The following is a 19034-nucleotide window of genomic DNA, read 5'->3' as shown; positions in this document are numbered from 1 at the left end:
AAAAAAAAAAAAAAAAAAAAAAACTGTTTTGGGCCGTGGACTGATAGGGTTAATAGATATAACAGTAGAGATGCTTTGCACAAAAAGTGAAATTAACTAATTTAAAGGGCCCAGCTTTTTTAAAATAAATAAAACATGAAGGACAATGCAGATTTCATGATTGTCTATCTGTAACCATCTACCCTTAATCCATCAATGACCTTCACCTATCTGGACAGTTTTATACTCCTAATTAACATTAATTACGCCTCTCTGCCCTATTTCCATAAGTTCTGAACCTGTGCATGGTTACAAGCCTTCTCACAATCCGGTCTTCCTCTGTCTCTATTATGTACCAGGGCTTTGTAGTCCAACTCTTCCATGGACCTGAAGAAGTCCAGGCTCTTGGCAGCGCTGAGCCTGCCTTGCTCCACCGTTGTGGTGTTCAGAGAGTCTAGGATTTCCTCCAGCAGGTTCATCTGGCCTGAGCGGGAGGAGTCTATGTCGAGTTCTAGTGAGTAGGAATCATCGCTGTCCCCGAGGTACGAAGGAACATCGCCGCTGTCCTCTGAGGAGATCCTGGGAAGACACAGAGACAGGCAGATTTAAACAGTGTTTCCTGTATTGCTTCAAAAGAAAACAGTTTTTTTTAGAAAGCATCAAATATATATATATATTTTATTGTGAGACACTGTGAAAACCAGTTCCTTTTGAAGAAGTAGTTACTGTGCATTAGTGACATTTCTGTCAACTACTGTTGTTACTAAATACGTCCACTTGGGGGCAGTATTATGATGAGTAAAAGAAAAGATTTAAACGCTTTGGAAAAGCAACTTTGAACCTGCTATCAACCTTTTCTTAACAGAATGTCAGCCAGCAAAAGTTCTCACATCTGAACACACATGACATACATACTTCAATCAGCATGAAAATGGCTTTAGTGACCAAATACTGTGAGGCAATAGGTAAAAAAACAACAGTACTTACTTGCTTGCACTGTCCAGCTCATCATCATCGAGCCCGTAGCCAAGCTCTCGAGGGCCCATGCTCATTGGAGACTTGTTGAAGTTTTGCTGTTAATGACAACAAAACAGCAAGTGGATGTTAGAAACAAAGAACACCATGCTAAAACTAAGTGGAGCCAGGGGGGACTCAGCTTAAAAGATATGAGACAGAATATGGTGTTCTGCTGAGGTACAGTTTTTCATAAAACTACAACTTGGAACTCGATAGAGAAAAATGCTGGTCTGTGTTTGGTGGGTGAGTACTAGCTTGTTTTAATGAGCCTGGATTGAGACTAAATCTGTCAAATTTGGGTCCAGAGATAAAAATCTTTAAGAACCCCTGCAGTATTTTATCAAACTTCAAGCTACTTAAGCACCGTGAGTAAAGATATAGCAAATTACATTAACCACTTGGATTGCAACACCAGTGCAAGTAGTTGTATTTGTCATTGCAGTGTTGAATGATCAGTTTGTACTGTGGTTGTCTGACACAGTGGGTTTAATAAGCCACCTGTGTACTATACTTAATAGGTGGGTTAAAGAAGAGACAGAAGCTTCACAGAGCAGGATACTCCCCATGGGAGTCCAAATCTGCCCCAGGCCACTTATTAACAGGCCTTCCACTATGGCGCACATGTTTCTCTCTCACTGCATGTGCATGTTCACTTATGTTAACACTATCTCTCTCTTTCTAATTTACTCTGCATTTTGCCTGTTTACCTTCTTACATACTGCTGCACACTGTCTGTTTTTTCTGCAATATCTCAAATTGTCCCTCAGTCTCTGCATGTTTCTTGTACACACACAAGCACTCATGGGGTACTGTTAACATGCTAGCACTGCTAGCAATCAGTGTGCGTTAGCAATGGGGGGAACTGCAATCGTTTCCCTGTTTTTTCCCCCTCACACAGGCTTAGCTCCAACTCTGATTTCTCTGTATTTTTCTTATCTGAATTATCAAAGCCCTGCACTTAGAAAAAGGTTCTTTAAAATCCTAAAAGTGAGCTGTGTGCAGGGTATGTTTAAGAAGTGAAGACAGTAGTGTTTGTGTGCTTGTGTTGTGGTTGTGATAGCGGGAAAATCAGACACACAAAGGTGAAAAATGGTAAGAATCACTTATGATGAAAGGCAAAAAAACTGAGTGCAAGACCACAATAATAAAGGAAGGAAGGAAGTATTGAGAAGTGAGGAAAGATTCCTCAAAGCCCCAAAGAATGATGGGAATGGGGTAGGGGTGGGGGGCAGTATTGGAACTGTGAACCAAGCCGGTCTTGATTAGCTGACGCAGTGCCAGCCAGACAGACGGAATGTAACGTGTGGCTGGCCTGGCCTCATTTAGGGCCTGTGTTCGGCCAGGGAAGACATACACACCCACATATACACACACACACACTCAGTCCCATACGCACCCTATTACAAAAAAACACAAAGAGTTAAAGTGCCATTTTCTCCATAAAAGTCAGCGGAGGAGATGTGTGCAGTAGCCACTTAAGCCTCTCTGCCATCGGGCTAAACACGAACACATGTGGTGGCTCCGCTGATTGGCCAAGCCGCTCCCCTTCCATGGTAGCTTGGAGCTATAATGAAAGAGATTTCAGAGGGGCTCAGGCCTGGGATCCCTAAACAGCCTTTAATGGATTCCTGTGTCAGGGCAGTAAATCTGGGGCCAGGCCAACATGCCAGCCAGCCAAAGCGGGCCGGCCGAGCGGAGATACACCTGTGAGGCACTTGAGGAGGGTGGGGCTTGGGCCGACACAGTTATACACAAACACTACAAAAATGCACTGTATGTACATGGTGCGTGCAGTTATTTAGACTCTGCATTTGTGCATTAGAGCTGTGTTTGGGGAAGCAGGGCTTCTCTTTGCGTCTAGGTGTTTATTAAAGCAAGGTGAGCCCAAACACAACCAGACACAGGTCATGAAGCCTGGCCCTCTGATCTCTGTTACAGCTTTGTTGCCGTCTACAAGAGGAAGTTCCATAGGGAGCAATAAATGGATAGTAGCTCACTTCACGGCTTTATCAATTTGTCATTCCCTCTCTTCACTGTGACCCTTTACTGCAGCAGTTAAGATTAAACTATTTACAACAACTTAGCATTTTACGATAGAAGTGCCAAATTTGGCACAGGAGTGGGTTTATCACACTTTTTTTTTAAGTGGCCATATTGTACATATTGCACTAATTTTACAGGTAATGTGAAGTACAAAGTATGCTTTTGTCAGTTACTATAATATAATATTTCCGCACCTTATAATATGTCAAAACCAACAAAAGCAGCTAAATCTGAGATCTAAATTTAGATGCATTGTGTGTCAATGTAAACAACAACAACAAAAATATGGAGAGACTCCTCAAATTTAGACATTCACAATGAGATATGCTCAACCAGTGCAAACAGGTCCTGTGTTACAGCTGTGACAGCTCTGCCACCATCCCCACTTCCCCAGGCCTGACAGAACAGTGGAAAGCATGAAATAGCAAAACAACAGATTCTCATACTGCTCCTTCATTAGCTTCTCGCTGTTGGCTAATGGGAAGCTGAAAGGTGAAAATGAAAAAGCGATTCTCCTTCCATGCCTCCTCGGCTCCCACCCCCCCCAACCCCCATCACTCTACTGTCAGTAACAGATGTCACCGTTTCTGTCTGCCTGGCTCTCGCTTCCCTTTCCTCTCCACCCCATCGCCACAAGTGAGACTGCACAGAACGCAAAGACAGCGAAAGAGTCAGGAGGAGATACAGCAGAGGAGTCTTGAAAATGATAAAAAAAATGGTCAGGTTATTTAAGTAAAGCTCCTGTAGTTCAATCCTCTTGTGTTCCTTAAATCAAAGATGAGATCTGATATCTGAGCTTCTCTTGTACAGTGGATTGCTTTTATTTGCTCTGAGGGAAGGATTTCTTAATATTTTTTATGTTATTTAGTAACGTTTTTCACTTTGATCCGAGTCCCTGAGTACCTGGCTAATGAAGTAAAAGAATCCTGATTACTTCCAGTTTAGGCTTCAGACATAAAAAGTAACACATAAACTCCTTTCGTCCGGATAGCTTACAAGCCTTTACAGTCAGATTGTTTTACAGATCGTGAGAAAATTAGAATTGTAAACATGACTAAGTTCTCCTTTACTCTAACCCTTTATACCCTCGGCTTCCTAATGCAATAAGTACTGGTATGAAATATATCTAAGAGGCCTCAAAAAACATCTTCAGATCAAATGTAACAAATAACATTTAATTTCTGTGGTTATAAGGGGAAAATAGTCATCACCATCCATTTTAGTAGCTGCATTTGGAGAAACAAACTTTCCCCTCCTCTTCCCCTCCTTCCCTGCATGACCAGTTATGCGGAACAACTATGCCTCTCTGTGACAGGGCCAAACGCTAGTGGACTTTAATAGCCAGTCTTACATTATACATTTCATATGGTATTTCTGAGTGGGCACTGATCTCACAGCTTGGCAGTGTATGTAAAGAGATGCCGGTAAAATGCAAACAAACCTTGGGGAGAGGCAGAGCCTTTGCAGAAGTACGGCCAAGTCTGTGTCTGCCTGTTTAGAGCTGCTCAGTCGAAAGGGGGAGAAGGAAAAAAATAAAATAAACTGCTTTTGAGGCAAGATCTACTGCTCGTCAGTCCAACTGGCTATTGCTGAAAGCCCACTTCCCTTTCGCTAAAAACAGGAACCATATAAAAGAAGGGAAATGTGCATTATGCCCATTCTGATAAAATGGGCATGACTAAACTAATACAGTAAAATCACCAGGTGTCTTTCTGTGAATGGGTGGGGTGCAGTGCAGTACTTTGAAGGTGCCAGGAGATGGCACTTTGGTTTCATCGAGGAAGGCAGTTGGTCTCTGAAGTGGGGAGAAACTCACACACACACACACACACGGACAGAGCTACTGTACTTTGAGTTCATTGTGATGCATCCTAACTACTACTCATCTAACAATATTTATCCACAATATTAATCTTACAATGAATATTATGAGTCATCTTCCATGAAAAATCACATGCACATATGCTCTATAATCTACAGTACATTAATATGCTTTAAAGTAAGTTATTAGCTATTCAGTTTACCCAGAAAGTATTGCTTTCGCGTGTTGCTCATATTATAGCATTTTCAATCATGCAGTACATAATGCACGCACAATGTGTGTGTAATGTGTTACGAGTAATACTGCAAGTGATGTGTTTTATAAATACATATTTGTATAAGCATGTTTCAACTCAAAGACACATGATAGTCCTTCATCTTGAAATCATTACCACACAAATGTACATTTTCCTCCCTTATAACACACTTCACAAGTCATGTGTACAGTGTACATATGTGTCCACTGGCCACGAACACAAGAGCTGTCTCCCACTGATGGAGCATACAAACACATCCTTCACACACACACACACACACACACAAGCATGTGACTTTGTTCCTATTTTACATCTTTGTTAGCTCCCTGTTTCCCCTCCACCCTGAGCTGTGTGATGTTTTCCGGTCTGGCATTTCTCCCACCTCACCAGGTGAAGAGTCCAGAGCCTGGGGCAGAGCCCGGCCCCAAGCCTGCTGGCTGTCATTGTCCATAACACTGTCCCAACCTCTGCCATTCTGTTGTCTCCAACCTGAGGCAAACTGCTGAATGCATGCATGTTTGTGTACATACAGCACACACACTCAAACACATGCTCACAAAAGGCCTGAGGTACAGGCACACTTTCTATGTGCAGATGCTTACAGAACAATAACACCACACACACACACACACACACAAGATATACAAAATCTTATACTAAAACTCAAAAACAGACGTGGCGCTAGCAGACACAAAACCATACAGGAGCAACAACAATGGTTGTTTTGTGTTCTATGAGACAAGAAGTCAGCAGTCCAATTCAGTCTTGTTTTTGTCAAACGAAAGGATTACTCCTACATTCTTAATCAACAAGCTCACCAAACACAACAAATCACCCACATTGCCAGATACGGCTGAAATAGGTACGCAGATGACTGCAGCACTTTCACTTTGGTACATGTGTTGGCCGATCAAATAGAATATGAATTTCATAACTGATTAATTAAAGAAGCTATTCCAGGATCATTCATTTCATTTTTTGCAACAAAAAAAGATGATGAATGATAAAAATGTTTCAGAATTTTTCTTTCATACAGGAGGATGGGAATGCCTTTAATCAGATCACATTTTTGGAGTGTCAGATACCAACATATTTCTGAATTTATAAATGAGGTGAATAAGCCTTTGTTGGTCACTTGGTCAGAGGTATGGACGTGTGGTAAGGACACAGAGAGTGGGTTATTTGGTGTATGTGGCATAAAGTCTTGAAGGTAAATAAAGAAAATATGTTATTATATTGTAACTGATTAAGGTAAGAGTTTCCTTTCACAGGCATGAATACTGTTCAATCAGACGGACCATTGCACTAGCTTCAATACACACTTAGCTGCCAGATCATTAGGTATACCTAGAGTAGCTAAAACTATTGCGGTACAATACTACCTTTATGATGGTTACAATTTTCAGATGCAGATGGTGCAGATAGTGGTGCGGAGTTGAACTGTATTGCATTATACTGCTAAGTGTTTCTAATAATTAGTCTACCCTAACTGATACACACAGCATGCAGTATCAATTCAAGAAATGTAAGATTTTTATAAAAATGAGATTTTAGAATTGAAAATCAAAGACTGTCATTGCAATTTTGTGACTTTTTGGATTGTATGGACAAAGACAGGGCCATGGTTTGTCTACAGAACGGGAAGCATTTTGAAGAATAAAGAGTAATATTAAGAGTAGGCCATGGTATTGCTATAGCTGTCCGTGTGTGGCCACGAGAGGTGGGGGAGGTATTGGGATAAAGTTAGGTTTTTGAAAAAAATAAATAAATCCCATTTTACTTAAGCTTTATTTAACCAGGTTAGTCCCTAAGAGAGCAATTTCTCTTGCAAAGAACATCTGGTCAAGACAGTTGTGTGCAGAATCAGTAACAGTATCAAGATTTCACAGGAACAATAGGTATATGTTTGCATCATACAAACGTACTTTTGAGCCAAAGCTGAAATGTTAATATTGTGTGCTTTAAACAGTCAGGTAAAAGTAAATTAATTGCTAGCATACAGTACAACTAGTACTTTGTATTTTATAAAAAACGAAACAAAACACAGTCTTCCTGAACTGGACATGCACTAGTTTTTGTGTAAGAATTAGTTATTTTTCATAGTTTTTTAGTTATTTTCAGCTTCCATTTTAAGTAATGTGCCTTAACATGTGTATAAAGACATAAACCAAGCTAATATGACTGTTTTATGACTATTCTGAAAGACTACAAAACATTGAAAGTAATAATTTCCAGTACAATTTCCTTTCTAAATGTTTTGAAGAGTTTAAATTTTTCAGGGGTTACTGCACACTGACAGGCCATAAAATATCAAGGCTTTCTTGGCTTCTCAATTTTCAGACTTCGTTTCAGTTGACAGAAAAAAAAAAATCTTGGGATGTCTGACTGCACTCTCCTCCTGGGTTTTGAATGTAGGGTTCCGGGTAATATAATGATATACATAGGTTATAAGTAATGTTAAGAAAGGCAACGTGATAAAAGTAGAATGGGAGGAGCATTGTGTATGGCTGAAAAGAACGTGATGGACAATATATAAACACAAACACACAAATCCAGTGCTGGAGGACATGCTATCCTGTGTGTCCGTCCTCCAGTGGTCTCCAGGGACCCGTTACTGTGGCAATGAACAGGCCTCAATGGCAGGGACAGGGGTGTATATCCCAAAAACGGTGTGTATGCGTGTTTGTGGGTGTGTGCGCACATCAATCGCATGTTAACTGTTAATCTGTGTGTTTTGTGTCGGTCCCTCTTTGTGTGTGCACTAGCTGGGGGGAGGGTGTCCGAGGAGGCCTTTAGAAAAGCCCTAATTGCCGTTCCTCTCCTCTCCCTGGCCGTCACACCTTCTTCTGCGCTAAGACTTTCCAGCCTCATCACACACACAGGAAACACAACGCTAATTAGAGACAGCACAACCTCTCCTAATCACACTCTTACATGACTGTGACCAAAATGTCAGTGTCTGCATGCAGGCATGTTTTTTTGGACTGGGAGTCCACATGCTGTATTTCATTTAATAATAAGAGGAGGAAAAGCTCCAGCTAGGAGTACAGGTATAGATAAGAGAGATAACTAGTAACACTGAGGTATATATGCATGTGTTTAATACTGTACAGGAGTATGCAATTTTAATTACATGAAACTAAACGTCCTACATCCAGAAATATATGTGCACTTATTCATTTAGACTAAACTACGGTGTTTTATAACTTTCTAACATTTTTAACTCTCTTGATAAATTTACTGATGAATGTGTATTTTGTGAGTGTGCATGTGCTTGCACATTGTATGCCAGCTCTGCACACAACAAAGAAAAAAAAAGTGCTATCCACTTATGGTGCACAAGCAAATTCTTCAGAGGAAATGCTGACCAGCAGATGAGTTGCTTCTACTGTCCGTGCTGTTCAGAGAAAAATACTGAATGTACAACACAAGTGTGTTGAAAGATAAAAATGCTTATCATTACATTTGGCACCTTGACAAACTACTGTGCATCGAAGAGCTGTTACAAGAGAGAGGAAATTGGGAGGGGGAGAGAAACAGAGAGAGGGTTGGAAATAAAAAGAGAAGAAGATGTGGGGATGGAGAGGGGAAGAAAGAAAGAAATGAGTACAAAAAGTGGATGGAAAGAGCACAGAAGTGGAAGACGACATCCATGTCAGTTAAAACTGAGCTCTGGTATGATCAGTCAGTGTACATGTAGTTAAGTCATTCACTGATAAACGTGTGTGTGTGTGTGTGTGTGTGTCTGTGTGTGTGTGTGTGTGTGTGTCATACCCGTCTCATCTTCTGCAGTCTCCTTGGAGACAAGCTCTTGGTGCTGGTGGGAGACCCCGCACAGACCATCACCCCCTCTTCTTCTTCTTCCTGAGAGAGAAACGGTGTGTAAATCTTAGATGATTTGTGTTATAAATTAAAAAATAAGATATGTTAGTTCAAGAGTAATGTGAATTTGCATTCATATGATCTCATCACACACCGTGCTGTTATTGTAAATATTTGGTAGCGCACTGATCGCATCCACGACTGCTAATAGTCCCAAACAAATGCACTATTTACTATTTTACTTGTTAGAGAAATGTTTGCTAAAAACTATAGTCTCCAACTTTTTTAGGAAATAACAGCTTTAAATTAAAGTATATATACATGACCCATTTATAAAGACTTAAAAGTCTTCAGTAGGAAGGGATGGGTTTGGGTCTCAGAGCCATGGACATGGTATTAAAATCGGAAAGCAGTCAGAGAAGAACCAACGTGCTGTTGGTTTAGGTCTTTTCATGGGTCAATAACACAGACAACATATAGCATATCACCAGCCTAACCCTTTAAAATATTCTTTAAGAGATTACAATAAAGATTCTCAAGATAACCACCTCTTATGAGTTTCATTCCAATATGTTTGTGAATTGAGGTCCTGTGTAGACATCTGTGGCTGGCAGCAACATAAATGCACTGCAGAATAAAAGTGATCCTGAGAAACTTGAATCAATTAATTTGTGTATTTGTGAATTCATTTATGAACACGCATGAAATCTGTTTAGCTTCAAGATCAAATAGATTTCAGCACCTCTATTTGCTTCTACTGTGTGTATTTGTGTGTGTGCGTGTTTGTGTGTGTATGCACACTGCAGAACACTGCGTACTCTTGTTCATCATCAGTGCCCTCTCTCCTCAGTTTCCCACTGACAGATCAAACTGCTATTGCCTTATCAAATCCATCAGGCTTATGGAAACATACACCTCGTTACATTAGCTTTGAGGAAATCACAGGCTCACTGATGAAATATGCAGACAATAAAAGAGAAAGAGGGGCCAGGGCTCGGATGACATGACAGGCCATAGCCAGAGGGGCGTTGGTTAAAAATGTACAGCCCTGAACAAAGCGCTAAGCAGGCTTCAACAGTCATTAAAGGCTGCTGCGTCAGAATCACACTCTCCATGTAAAGGAGCCTTCCTGTCTGTTTCTATGAGGTGGGCGTGTGTCTATCTGTGTGCTCAGAACAGAATTATGTGTACAAGTGACAAGTGTGTGCATGCGTGCTTCAACGAGTGTGTGTATGTGTGTCAGAGAGGTGTGAAGGTCTGTGCTGCTCACCCTTGCTTTAAGTCTACCCTTAATGTCCCGGATGCCCCTCTTGGCATGACTCTTGGCCTAGGAGGAAAAACAACACACACATATTCACGGGCATGCAGGCGCAGGCACAGGCGCGCACACACACACACACACACACACACACACACACACACAGATTACTAATCAAAACATGGTGCATTAACATTCTGTTCTGGTTTCATGTAACATCAAGAAATGCTTTGATCCCTGTGGCAAAAACACGGAGACAAAAGGCTGGATAAGAGAGCCTCGCACAGTAACAGAGGGCGATAACATGAAAGGGCACCCTGACCACCTATTGTACGGCACATAACCACATTGTACTGCTCATAAAACATAGAGTAGGTATGAACAATGCTCCCATTCCATCCACTGTCAATTCTAAAACAGACATTAATATGTTTTATATCCAATTATTTATACATATTGGAGACAACAGTGCATTAAGCTTCACTAATGTGAATGCCTATTAAGCAGTTTTGCAGAAGAACGTACCTTTGTCACAGCTGTGTTGAAGAGTGCTCCTCCTCTCTAGGTAACAGAAACAGAAAATTATCATTTAGAGGCATTTTCACATTCAAACTAATTCTTTTTTTATATTAAATATTCATATATGCAAACAGGTAGGGCTGGGCAGTAATGTTATCGTTTATCTACTTCTATTGCAATCATATTGCGACGATCTCACCAAATTTTCACATGAGTGATTCAGAGCAAGAACACAAATTGATTGAGGATTTGTGGCTCAAGTAAAACCAATTGGATTATTTTATAGGGGTTTTTTTCGTACATGTCATACTGTGGTATAAAGTATCCTTACAAATAGTGAGATAATTATTCGTACCATATCACCGAACACCCACAGTGGTCACACCGGGCTAATATTCAATATCAAACACAACCAAAGCTCCCCCTGCAGCTGTAAATAGTACTCCAATACAACATCAGTATAAAAATGGTGACACCAGACAAAGTATTGTATCGCTGAGCCATGACAAACTGCATGATTCATAGCATTCAGGAGGTTTTTTATTTAGAAGCAGCCTAAAAGCGATGGAAGGGACTGTGTGTGATTGATTTCTACTTTCAGTTCTGCAGACTGACATTGTGGCACCCGATATCTCTCTGTGCCTGTCTTCTTTTCTCTCTCCGAGTTGCTGCATCTCTCTTCTGGCGTCTCACTCCTTTTCTCTGCTTGGTCTTTAGTGTAAGCACAAAGCATCGGCTAAACGGCTAAACAGAGTAAATGGCAGACGGCGTTTCAGAAGTCTGCAGAGGGAGAAGAGGAGAGGGGCCGAGGTGAAGGCCCCTGTTATAGATCTCTGTCAGTCAGGAAATGTGAACTTTAACAAACCTTTGAAGAGCACTCTAGAGAACTAATTCAGCCTTAGCTGACGGCATGGGGAGAGAGGGTGGGTGAGGGAGAGATACTCAGTGAAAGAGAGAGGGAGGGAGACAGAGGGGGGGCTGTGACAGAGATGAGAAGAGGGGGAGAGAGAGAGGAAACATAAAGAGAGAGAGATTGGGGAAGAAAAGAAAAGGACGAAAGAGGCAGGAGATGAAGGAGGAGGGAGAGATCTATGTTCTTGGGTCGGTTCAGCGGAGTAACGCCTGTGTTTGCTGCCAGATCAACATGTCATGTCGGAGGACGTCTTGTCACGTCAAATCACTTCTGTCTCCCTCCCTGTCTGTCTCCACTGTCCTGCTGCACGCGCCGCTTCACACACCAAACTACACTCTGCCGGGTCTGTACATTCAGGCAGCCCCTTCACTCCAAAGGCAACGCAAGGACTTCAAACACTGAGTCGAGTCAATCACACTTTCAATTAAATATAACTTGGGAATAAAATGAGAGAAACATAAAAAAAATCCATAGATAAAAGCATTTAGGTATGATATGCGGGACACTCTGCGAATACCTTTACAGTGTGCATCCATTGCTGGTAAGACCTTGAATTACCTGAAAGGATGTATAAAACACAAGAAGTATGCATTAATCATTTTGCACTCAATAGCATTGTATTAATATTGTAAAGCAAATGTAACTATGTATATTACATTTTGACACACTTTAAATTGTAGAACAAACCATTTCTATATTGAACAGGACAGACATATTCACAATAACAGTGTCTGGTAATGTGGTTGATTGTAAAATAGAAATAAATAGAGATATTATTTGATGTCTTCTTTTCTCCCTTTTGTTATATAACCAATAATAACTAAGTAAAATATTTATTGTTGTATGTAAAATTAGTATTTGTAACTGTATATAAAGGACTTTTGAGGGCTTTCTGGGTTTTTCAAAAGTTTAGAGAACAGAATTAGAGATGACAGTGAGGGTTTGGGTCAGAATCAGAACTGATAAGCCCAATAATATGACAGATGTTAAGATGTAACACCTGAATGACATTTCCTTTTTCTTGTCATGTAAATATGAATCAAACCTGACGTGTTTTGATCAAAATGATATAATTTGTCTGAGCACTCCTGTGGGATTTAAAATTTCTGATGTCTTGTACACAGTCACCACATGTAATAACCCTCAATCCTGGCAAAACATTAATTCTCTCGTCAATCTTCTCTTGCCACATTCAATCAGATTTACAAGTAACCTTTGTATCAGTTCCAATAAAGACAACAAATGACACTCAAGATGCATGTAAAATATCTTTAAAAAATGAGCCAATTCATCATGAGGCAGATTTTTTTTTACAGTCACTTTATAGCATAATGTTGTCATTTTTAATCAATAACTTCTGTTCTTCCAAAGACAATACAGTTCCTTAATTTATTAGTATGTAAAGAGCTTTAAGTGGTGTCAGATGGGCTTATGAGACGTATTATAAACATCCTTCAAACGTGACTCAAACAATAAGTAGTTAAGGTTCCAGAATTGTTTAAAAATTAACATGTTTTAAAACATACACAAGGAAACTACAGTGTACCATATAATTTACCATATTTTTAATCAGTTTATCTTTATTTTAGAAGACTTTCTGTCCATTGAATAGTTTGAGAGTTCTGGAGAGAGAGAGACATTTTATTTAGGCAGTGGACACATTTTATTTAGTGCCAATTTCTCCTAGTTTTGTTCACTGCTTTTACATCTTAGATATAGCAGAATAACTACTGCATGAAATATGGCAAATAAATATAACGTGGCTAATTGATAGACAGGTCTAGCACTACTCACTTCCACAGAAGCCCCCCTCTGTGATCTCTTCTTCAAACACGTCGGAGAAGCCGCGGCCTGCGTTCAATTTGGCCAGCCGTCCGTCGATGAACTGCAACCATAAATTACGATGTGCTTATTAAAGAAGGGAGGGAGTGGTGGGTGTGGGGGGTTGTGGACACACTTAAACAGATACACATACACTTACACACAGATTCAAACACTCAGGCCACAGTGGGGTGTTATTAATCCTACCTGACAGAAACTACATCCCAAGATTAGATGGGTTGCAGGTAATAGGGATTTGGTAATGTGGAGCAGGTGAGGGATTAGGGCAGCAGACTACATGCTGCACACTGTCTGAGACATGAGGAAGTTTCATTTCCTCCCTTTGTAACATGGAGCGCATAAAACTCCATCTCATAAACATGCCAAGACAGCTACACATTTCATGAGCACGGTCACACGTGCCCATAAATATGTTATGCAAGCAGTACAAGCAATCAAACACATACATCGACACACACATACCTCAACATTTGTGATTAACACAATAAAAAATAATTCTTTAGCATTCTTTAGACATGAAAAATATATTGTGAGTATTTATGACCAAATAAAAACAATGATGAGAGGGGAAGGAAAAACAAAAAACAAAAATTATGTCAAAAATAGATTTAAACACATTGGTCATCATTTTGGCCCATTATTAAAGCTTTTGTTAGAGCTGTTATGGGACTGACTGCTGTACTGTAGTTTTTTAGAAGAAAAAAAATCATTCTAAACATCATCTTTCTAAATACTTTCTAAACAGGAAGAATTTCACCAAAACAATTATGTGAATGTAGATCACTCAGTCACACACATGGTGCACTGTTTTCCATTAGCTAAACCCAACCACACTGACCCCCGAGTTGCTGTTAGTTTCCTGTCCCATTGCTTACAATAACAGCAAATCTCAGCGTGGAAATAATACTTTCCAGTGAAAAACTAACTTTCTACTAGTTTGTGTGTGTTTTTCTAAATCTTTGTGTTTAACCTTAAACTAAAATCCATCTTTTCCAACCTCTTCAGAGGTTATTTGTGTAAAGGTAGGAGGGAAAAGCAGCTAACAATCAGTGATGGTGTCATTCAAAATAATTAGTATATATAAAGCATTTGGATTTGAAGCTAACATTTATTTTGACTGACGACTGCATTAATTAACAATTGCATTAATTAACAATCAACACCTCCTACCATTCAAGGAATCTTTTGTATTTTTAAAAACAACAGCAACAACAAATGGTGCACTATGATTTGTAATACAAATACTTGACAGCAACATATTGTCAGATAATTTTTTAACCGTAGCAAGCCTACTCCCACCTCTGCAAGTGTAGCCATTGTGTAACAACAGTGTAGATTGTTTTAGGGTGCTTGTCCTTGGGGACAGCCTGCTAACTAGCGACCGACACGGCCACCCGCTCCTCTGGTCAGAAGAGCTGGAAACTCATCATTAGATCATTTTAATGAGAGGTGAGACTGCAGGTTCCAACCACTGCTCCGCTACTTGGCTGGCCCAATTAGTGCACATAATCAACCCAAATCATCACCTAGCCAAAGCCTCCACTTATCTCCCCCTCACCCTCCCGTTCATTCACCCCGGCCAGATTACCTGCCTCACTGTGGTCCTTAATTAGACATTACTCAACAATGGCAGACTGTGATCACCACACACACACACACCCACACACACACACACACACACCCTTGTATTTGCTTTCATAAGATTTGAGGAAGTGACAAGGTACAAGCTCCCTTAGAAGGCTGAGAAAATGAAGCAGTTTATGGGAACAAGAACTACTTAAAAAAAACACACACATTTGATAACACAACTCAGGGGAATGAGATATTGAGAACATGCAGGCAAGAGGGAAACAGTGATGGATGGAAGACAGAAGGGGAAGTGAAGGAAAGGCACATACACACTGTAGTGTCACGCTTTAATGTGAGCTGGCAGACCGCGAGCGGGACAGAAGCAGATCATAGAAACCAGTCATTCAGATCAGATGACCATTCAAATCAACCCGTCACACCAGAGGGTTTCATTTTGGTCCAGTGTGAGTATCTGAAGGGGCCACAGACACATATTTGGACTGAAACTGCTGATAAATTATTTCACTAAATTATGTGTTTAAACTTGTCAAATTCAGGATAAACTATTTTAAGAATGTTTTTCTTTCCAGAGAGGAAAGGCCTCTGAAACAATAAATAATGTTTAATCATTTCGGGGTTATGAACTGAGAAAGAAAATGCCAAAATATCCTGCAGCCAGTTTGCAGGCAGCAACGGAGACTGAGATATTACTGAGATATTATCCATCACAGACCCACTCCTGGACCCCCCTGCAGTTTGCCTACAGAACCAACAAGTCTGTAAACATGGCCCTTCACTACATCCTCCAGCATCTGGACTCCCCAGGAACCTACGCCAGGATCCTATTTGTGGATTCCAGCTCTGCTTTCAACACCATCATCCCGGCCCTGCTGCAGGACTCCACCTGCAAGTGGATCACAGACTCCCTCACGGACCGGAAGCAGCATGTTAAGCTCGGAAAACATCTCTCTGACTCCAGGACCATCAGCACCGGTTCCCCTCAAAGCTGTGTTCTTTCCCCCCTTCTCTCCTCCCTGTACACCAACAGCTGAGCCTCCAGTCACCAGTCCTTCAAGCTCCTGAAGTTTGCAGATGACACCACCCTCATCGGGCTCATCTCAGGTGGGGATGAGTCTGCTTACAGGTGTGAGATCGACCATCTGGTGACCTGGTGCAGCCAGAACAGCCTGGAGCTCAACTCGCTGAAGACAGTAGAGATGATCGTAGATTTTTAGAAAGAGCCCAGCCCAGCCCCACCCTCCCCCATCATCCTGGGTGACTCCGCAGTCACCACTGTGGACTCCTTCCTGGGCACCATCATCTCCCAGGACCTCAAGTGGGAGCTGAACATCACCTCCATCACCAAAAAGGCCCAGCAGAGGATGTACTTCCTGCGGCAGCTGAAGAAGTTCAGCCTGGCAAAGACAATGATGGCGCAGTTCTACACCACCAGCTGGTAAGCTGCTGCCACTGCCAGGGACAAGGGCAGGAGTATCATTCGCTCTGCAGAGAAGGTGTTCCATCACTTCAGGACCTAAACGCCTCCAGGACTCTGAGGCGTGCAGGAAAGTTTTCAGCTGACCCCTCCCATCCCGGACACGAACTGTTTCAGACTCTCCCCTCTGGCAGGAGACTGCGGTCCATCAGGACCCTCTCGCCACAAGAACAGTTTCTTCACGATTGCAGCGGGCTTTGTCAACAAAACCCAGGTCCCCACTGTCACTGACTCTCATGCCCCCCTCCCCAAACATACACTCATACACACTCCTGACCCCACACTTTACAGGAACGCTCAACTGTGCTTTTTGCACATACTTGTGAGCATTGTATTATAGTATTATTGTAATTTTCCATGTTAATGTGTACTGTAAGCACCGATTTATACCAAGGCAAATTCCTCGTATGAGAAAATGTACCTGGCAATAAGACCGATTCTGATTTTACAATCATTACTGTGTTTGTGCATGCAAGCTACACATACTACTACAAACTCTGTCTTTATATGTGTGTGGTGGAAGTCTTCACATGCCCAAAAATTTGAATCAGACAAATAAATTCAAATAATAAAAAGACCCAAACTGAAGACGGACCCGTTTGTTTCAGATTTACAGACCAAAACCCAAATAGATGTGTCATTCAGCATAATAATTTAAAGAAAGGCCATTGTACTGACACAAAAGCATGCCAAATGACTTCTTCCAGGAGAGGGCTGCCTGAGTGACAGATGAACTTTTTATTGTAAAAATCCCAAAAAGATGAAAAAGAACTTATTAGTTATGTGCAAAAACACTGTGTCCTCTACATAGTGAAGCTGACTGGGTCTGGCTTGCTCTTCAGTAGCCAAATGCCTCCTGGTCAAAAAGCAGTGCGAATCTCTTAAACACGACTGACTGCCCATGGTTCAGCCAGTACAACCTCATATCGTCCAGCCAAAGTCCTTCAGACGCAAATATCTATATATTAAGTCCAAAAGGTTCAGTTTCGGAGCAATCTGTCTAAATTGATGTACAAAGCATCCGGAATATCTACGGTTTGAATATTTCACTCAGTGTAAACAAGAGAAACTTCATCCAGTCTAACAATGTTTTCTTCCCACATCCTGTATGCATGTAGTGATGTACGGTGGCACTATGTACCAAGCAACATAAAAGCAAGGTGTGGTCCTGAGCCCAACAAACCAAAACCTGACCACATGACGGTGAGGTTGGGTGTGGTCAGAGTTTCAAGAGACTTGTACCCTTCAACTCAGAGGACAATGAAGCTTTGTTTTTCTTCCTTCCAAAATCCAGTGTGGATTAAGGTTAAACAAATGAGGAGTTCTGTATGATAAGGGGTAACAGTCTCTGCAAAAATGTGTAAAGAAAGACATAATATACCCATAATATTTTACAACAGCAGTCTTTTAGTGCTTGGTAACAAAATGTCCAATAAAAAGGGGATGATCAGAAACTCACATGCATTTCATTCTGGGGAGTTGCTACTCTCCCCCCTTTGTAATTGTATTTTTTTATATGCACAAACAAGCACCGGTTCAGTGAAACTAACTGGGGCTTGCCGACTTTGGGAAAATCTCTGTAGCCAAAACAGCTGCGACCAGACTAGCAGGGAAAACTCAAGCGGTAAGAGACATGTCGTCAGAAATTGGCTGCCATCATCACCCTGTTCTCAGGCACTGTGGGGCCACATTTAAACCAAGAGACCCAGAACAACTCTTGATGCCACCCAGAATCATAATAGAGGAGGAAATGTGGATGCAAGATCAGTTCAGGTCTGAACATGTCGCTGGTTGATCTGGCCTGGAGACCTCTAATGTGTGTTTGTGTATAAACAAGGGTCTTATTGTAATCTCTCATTCACTTGAGGTTGACATCTACATAACTTGAAGCTTAACTTTCTACATCAATTATTGTTCCTGTGTGTGTGTGTGTACTCTTGTATTATTTATGGGAAGGAGTTTTATTTAATGGTCCATAACTTCATTGGCTGTCTGAAACTTTTTGTTCAGGTATAGGGTAACTGTTCTGTTTCTTTGTCTTGAAACCTGTATTTTTCCCCCACTGTAAGCATCTTACCGCTTCTCACTGCAATATTAGAAGAATGCAATGTCGGTTGTGTTTGTGTATTAAAGCTTCAGTTCCTTGACAATTGCCTCAACGACATCATGGAGTTCAAATAGAAGAATAAAGCAATATAATTAGCGAGAGAGAGAGAGAGAGAGAGAGGTGTGTATTGTGTTAGTAATTGGCTGATATGTGAGAAGAGTGTTTGCATAAGGGGCAGCAGAATAACAGCAAGAATTAATTTCTTAAAAACGGCCTGAAGCTTCCAATTACCCCCTGAACCCACCCCCTCCCCCACCACACACACAAAATGCACGAAAACACACAAACAGCTGAAAGACGCCAAAATAAACAGCCAATGGCATTCAAAGGAACCTACAACGCTTGCTAATGACAGCAGAGGGGGGGGTGGGGGGGGGGGGGGGGGGGAAAAA

At 41.2% G+C, this 19034-nt stretch overlaps 2 protein-coding genes across 3 annotated transcripts in view; both read right to left on the bottom strand.

Moving 5' to 3' along the window:
- Positions 1–14788, bottom strand: part of LOC123985229 (DENN domain-containing protein 1B-like) — a 32727-nt gene extending 17939 nt beyond the window's left edge. Inside the window, exons 1-8 of the mRNA XM_046072673.1 lie at positions 14771–14788; positions 13424–13514; positions 12147–12187; positions 10723–10758; positions 10210–10266; positions 8892–8981; positions 967–1052; positions 336–558 (exon numbers count right to left, since the gene is read on the bottom strand). Coding sequence (XP_045928629.1) covers positions 336–558; positions 967–1052; positions 8892–8981; positions 10210–10266; positions 10723–10758; positions 12147–12187; positions 13424–13514; positions 14771–14788 — 642 coding nt within the window. The remainder of the gene's footprint in view (positions 1–335; positions 559–966; positions 1053–8891; positions 8982–10209; positions 10267–10722; positions 10759–12146; positions 12188–13423; positions 13515–14770) is intronic.
- Positions 1–19034, bottom strand: part of plxnb2a.1 (plexin b2a, tandem duplicate 1) — a 204804-nt gene that overhangs the window by 111534 nt on the left and 74236 nt on the right. The gene's annotated exons all lie outside the window — the stretch shown is intronic.

The sequence above is a fragment of the Micropterus dolomieu genome, linkage group LG16 (assembly GCF_021292245.1).
Source record: "Micropterus dolomieu isolate WLL.071019.BEF.003 ecotype Adirondacks linkage group LG16, ASM2129224v1, whole genome shotgun sequence".
Lineage (NCBI taxonomy): Eukaryota > Metazoa > Chordata > Actinopteri > Centrarchiformes > Centrarchidae > Micropterus > Micropterus dolomieu.
This window is presented reverse-complemented; position numbering and strand designations above follow the sequence as displayed.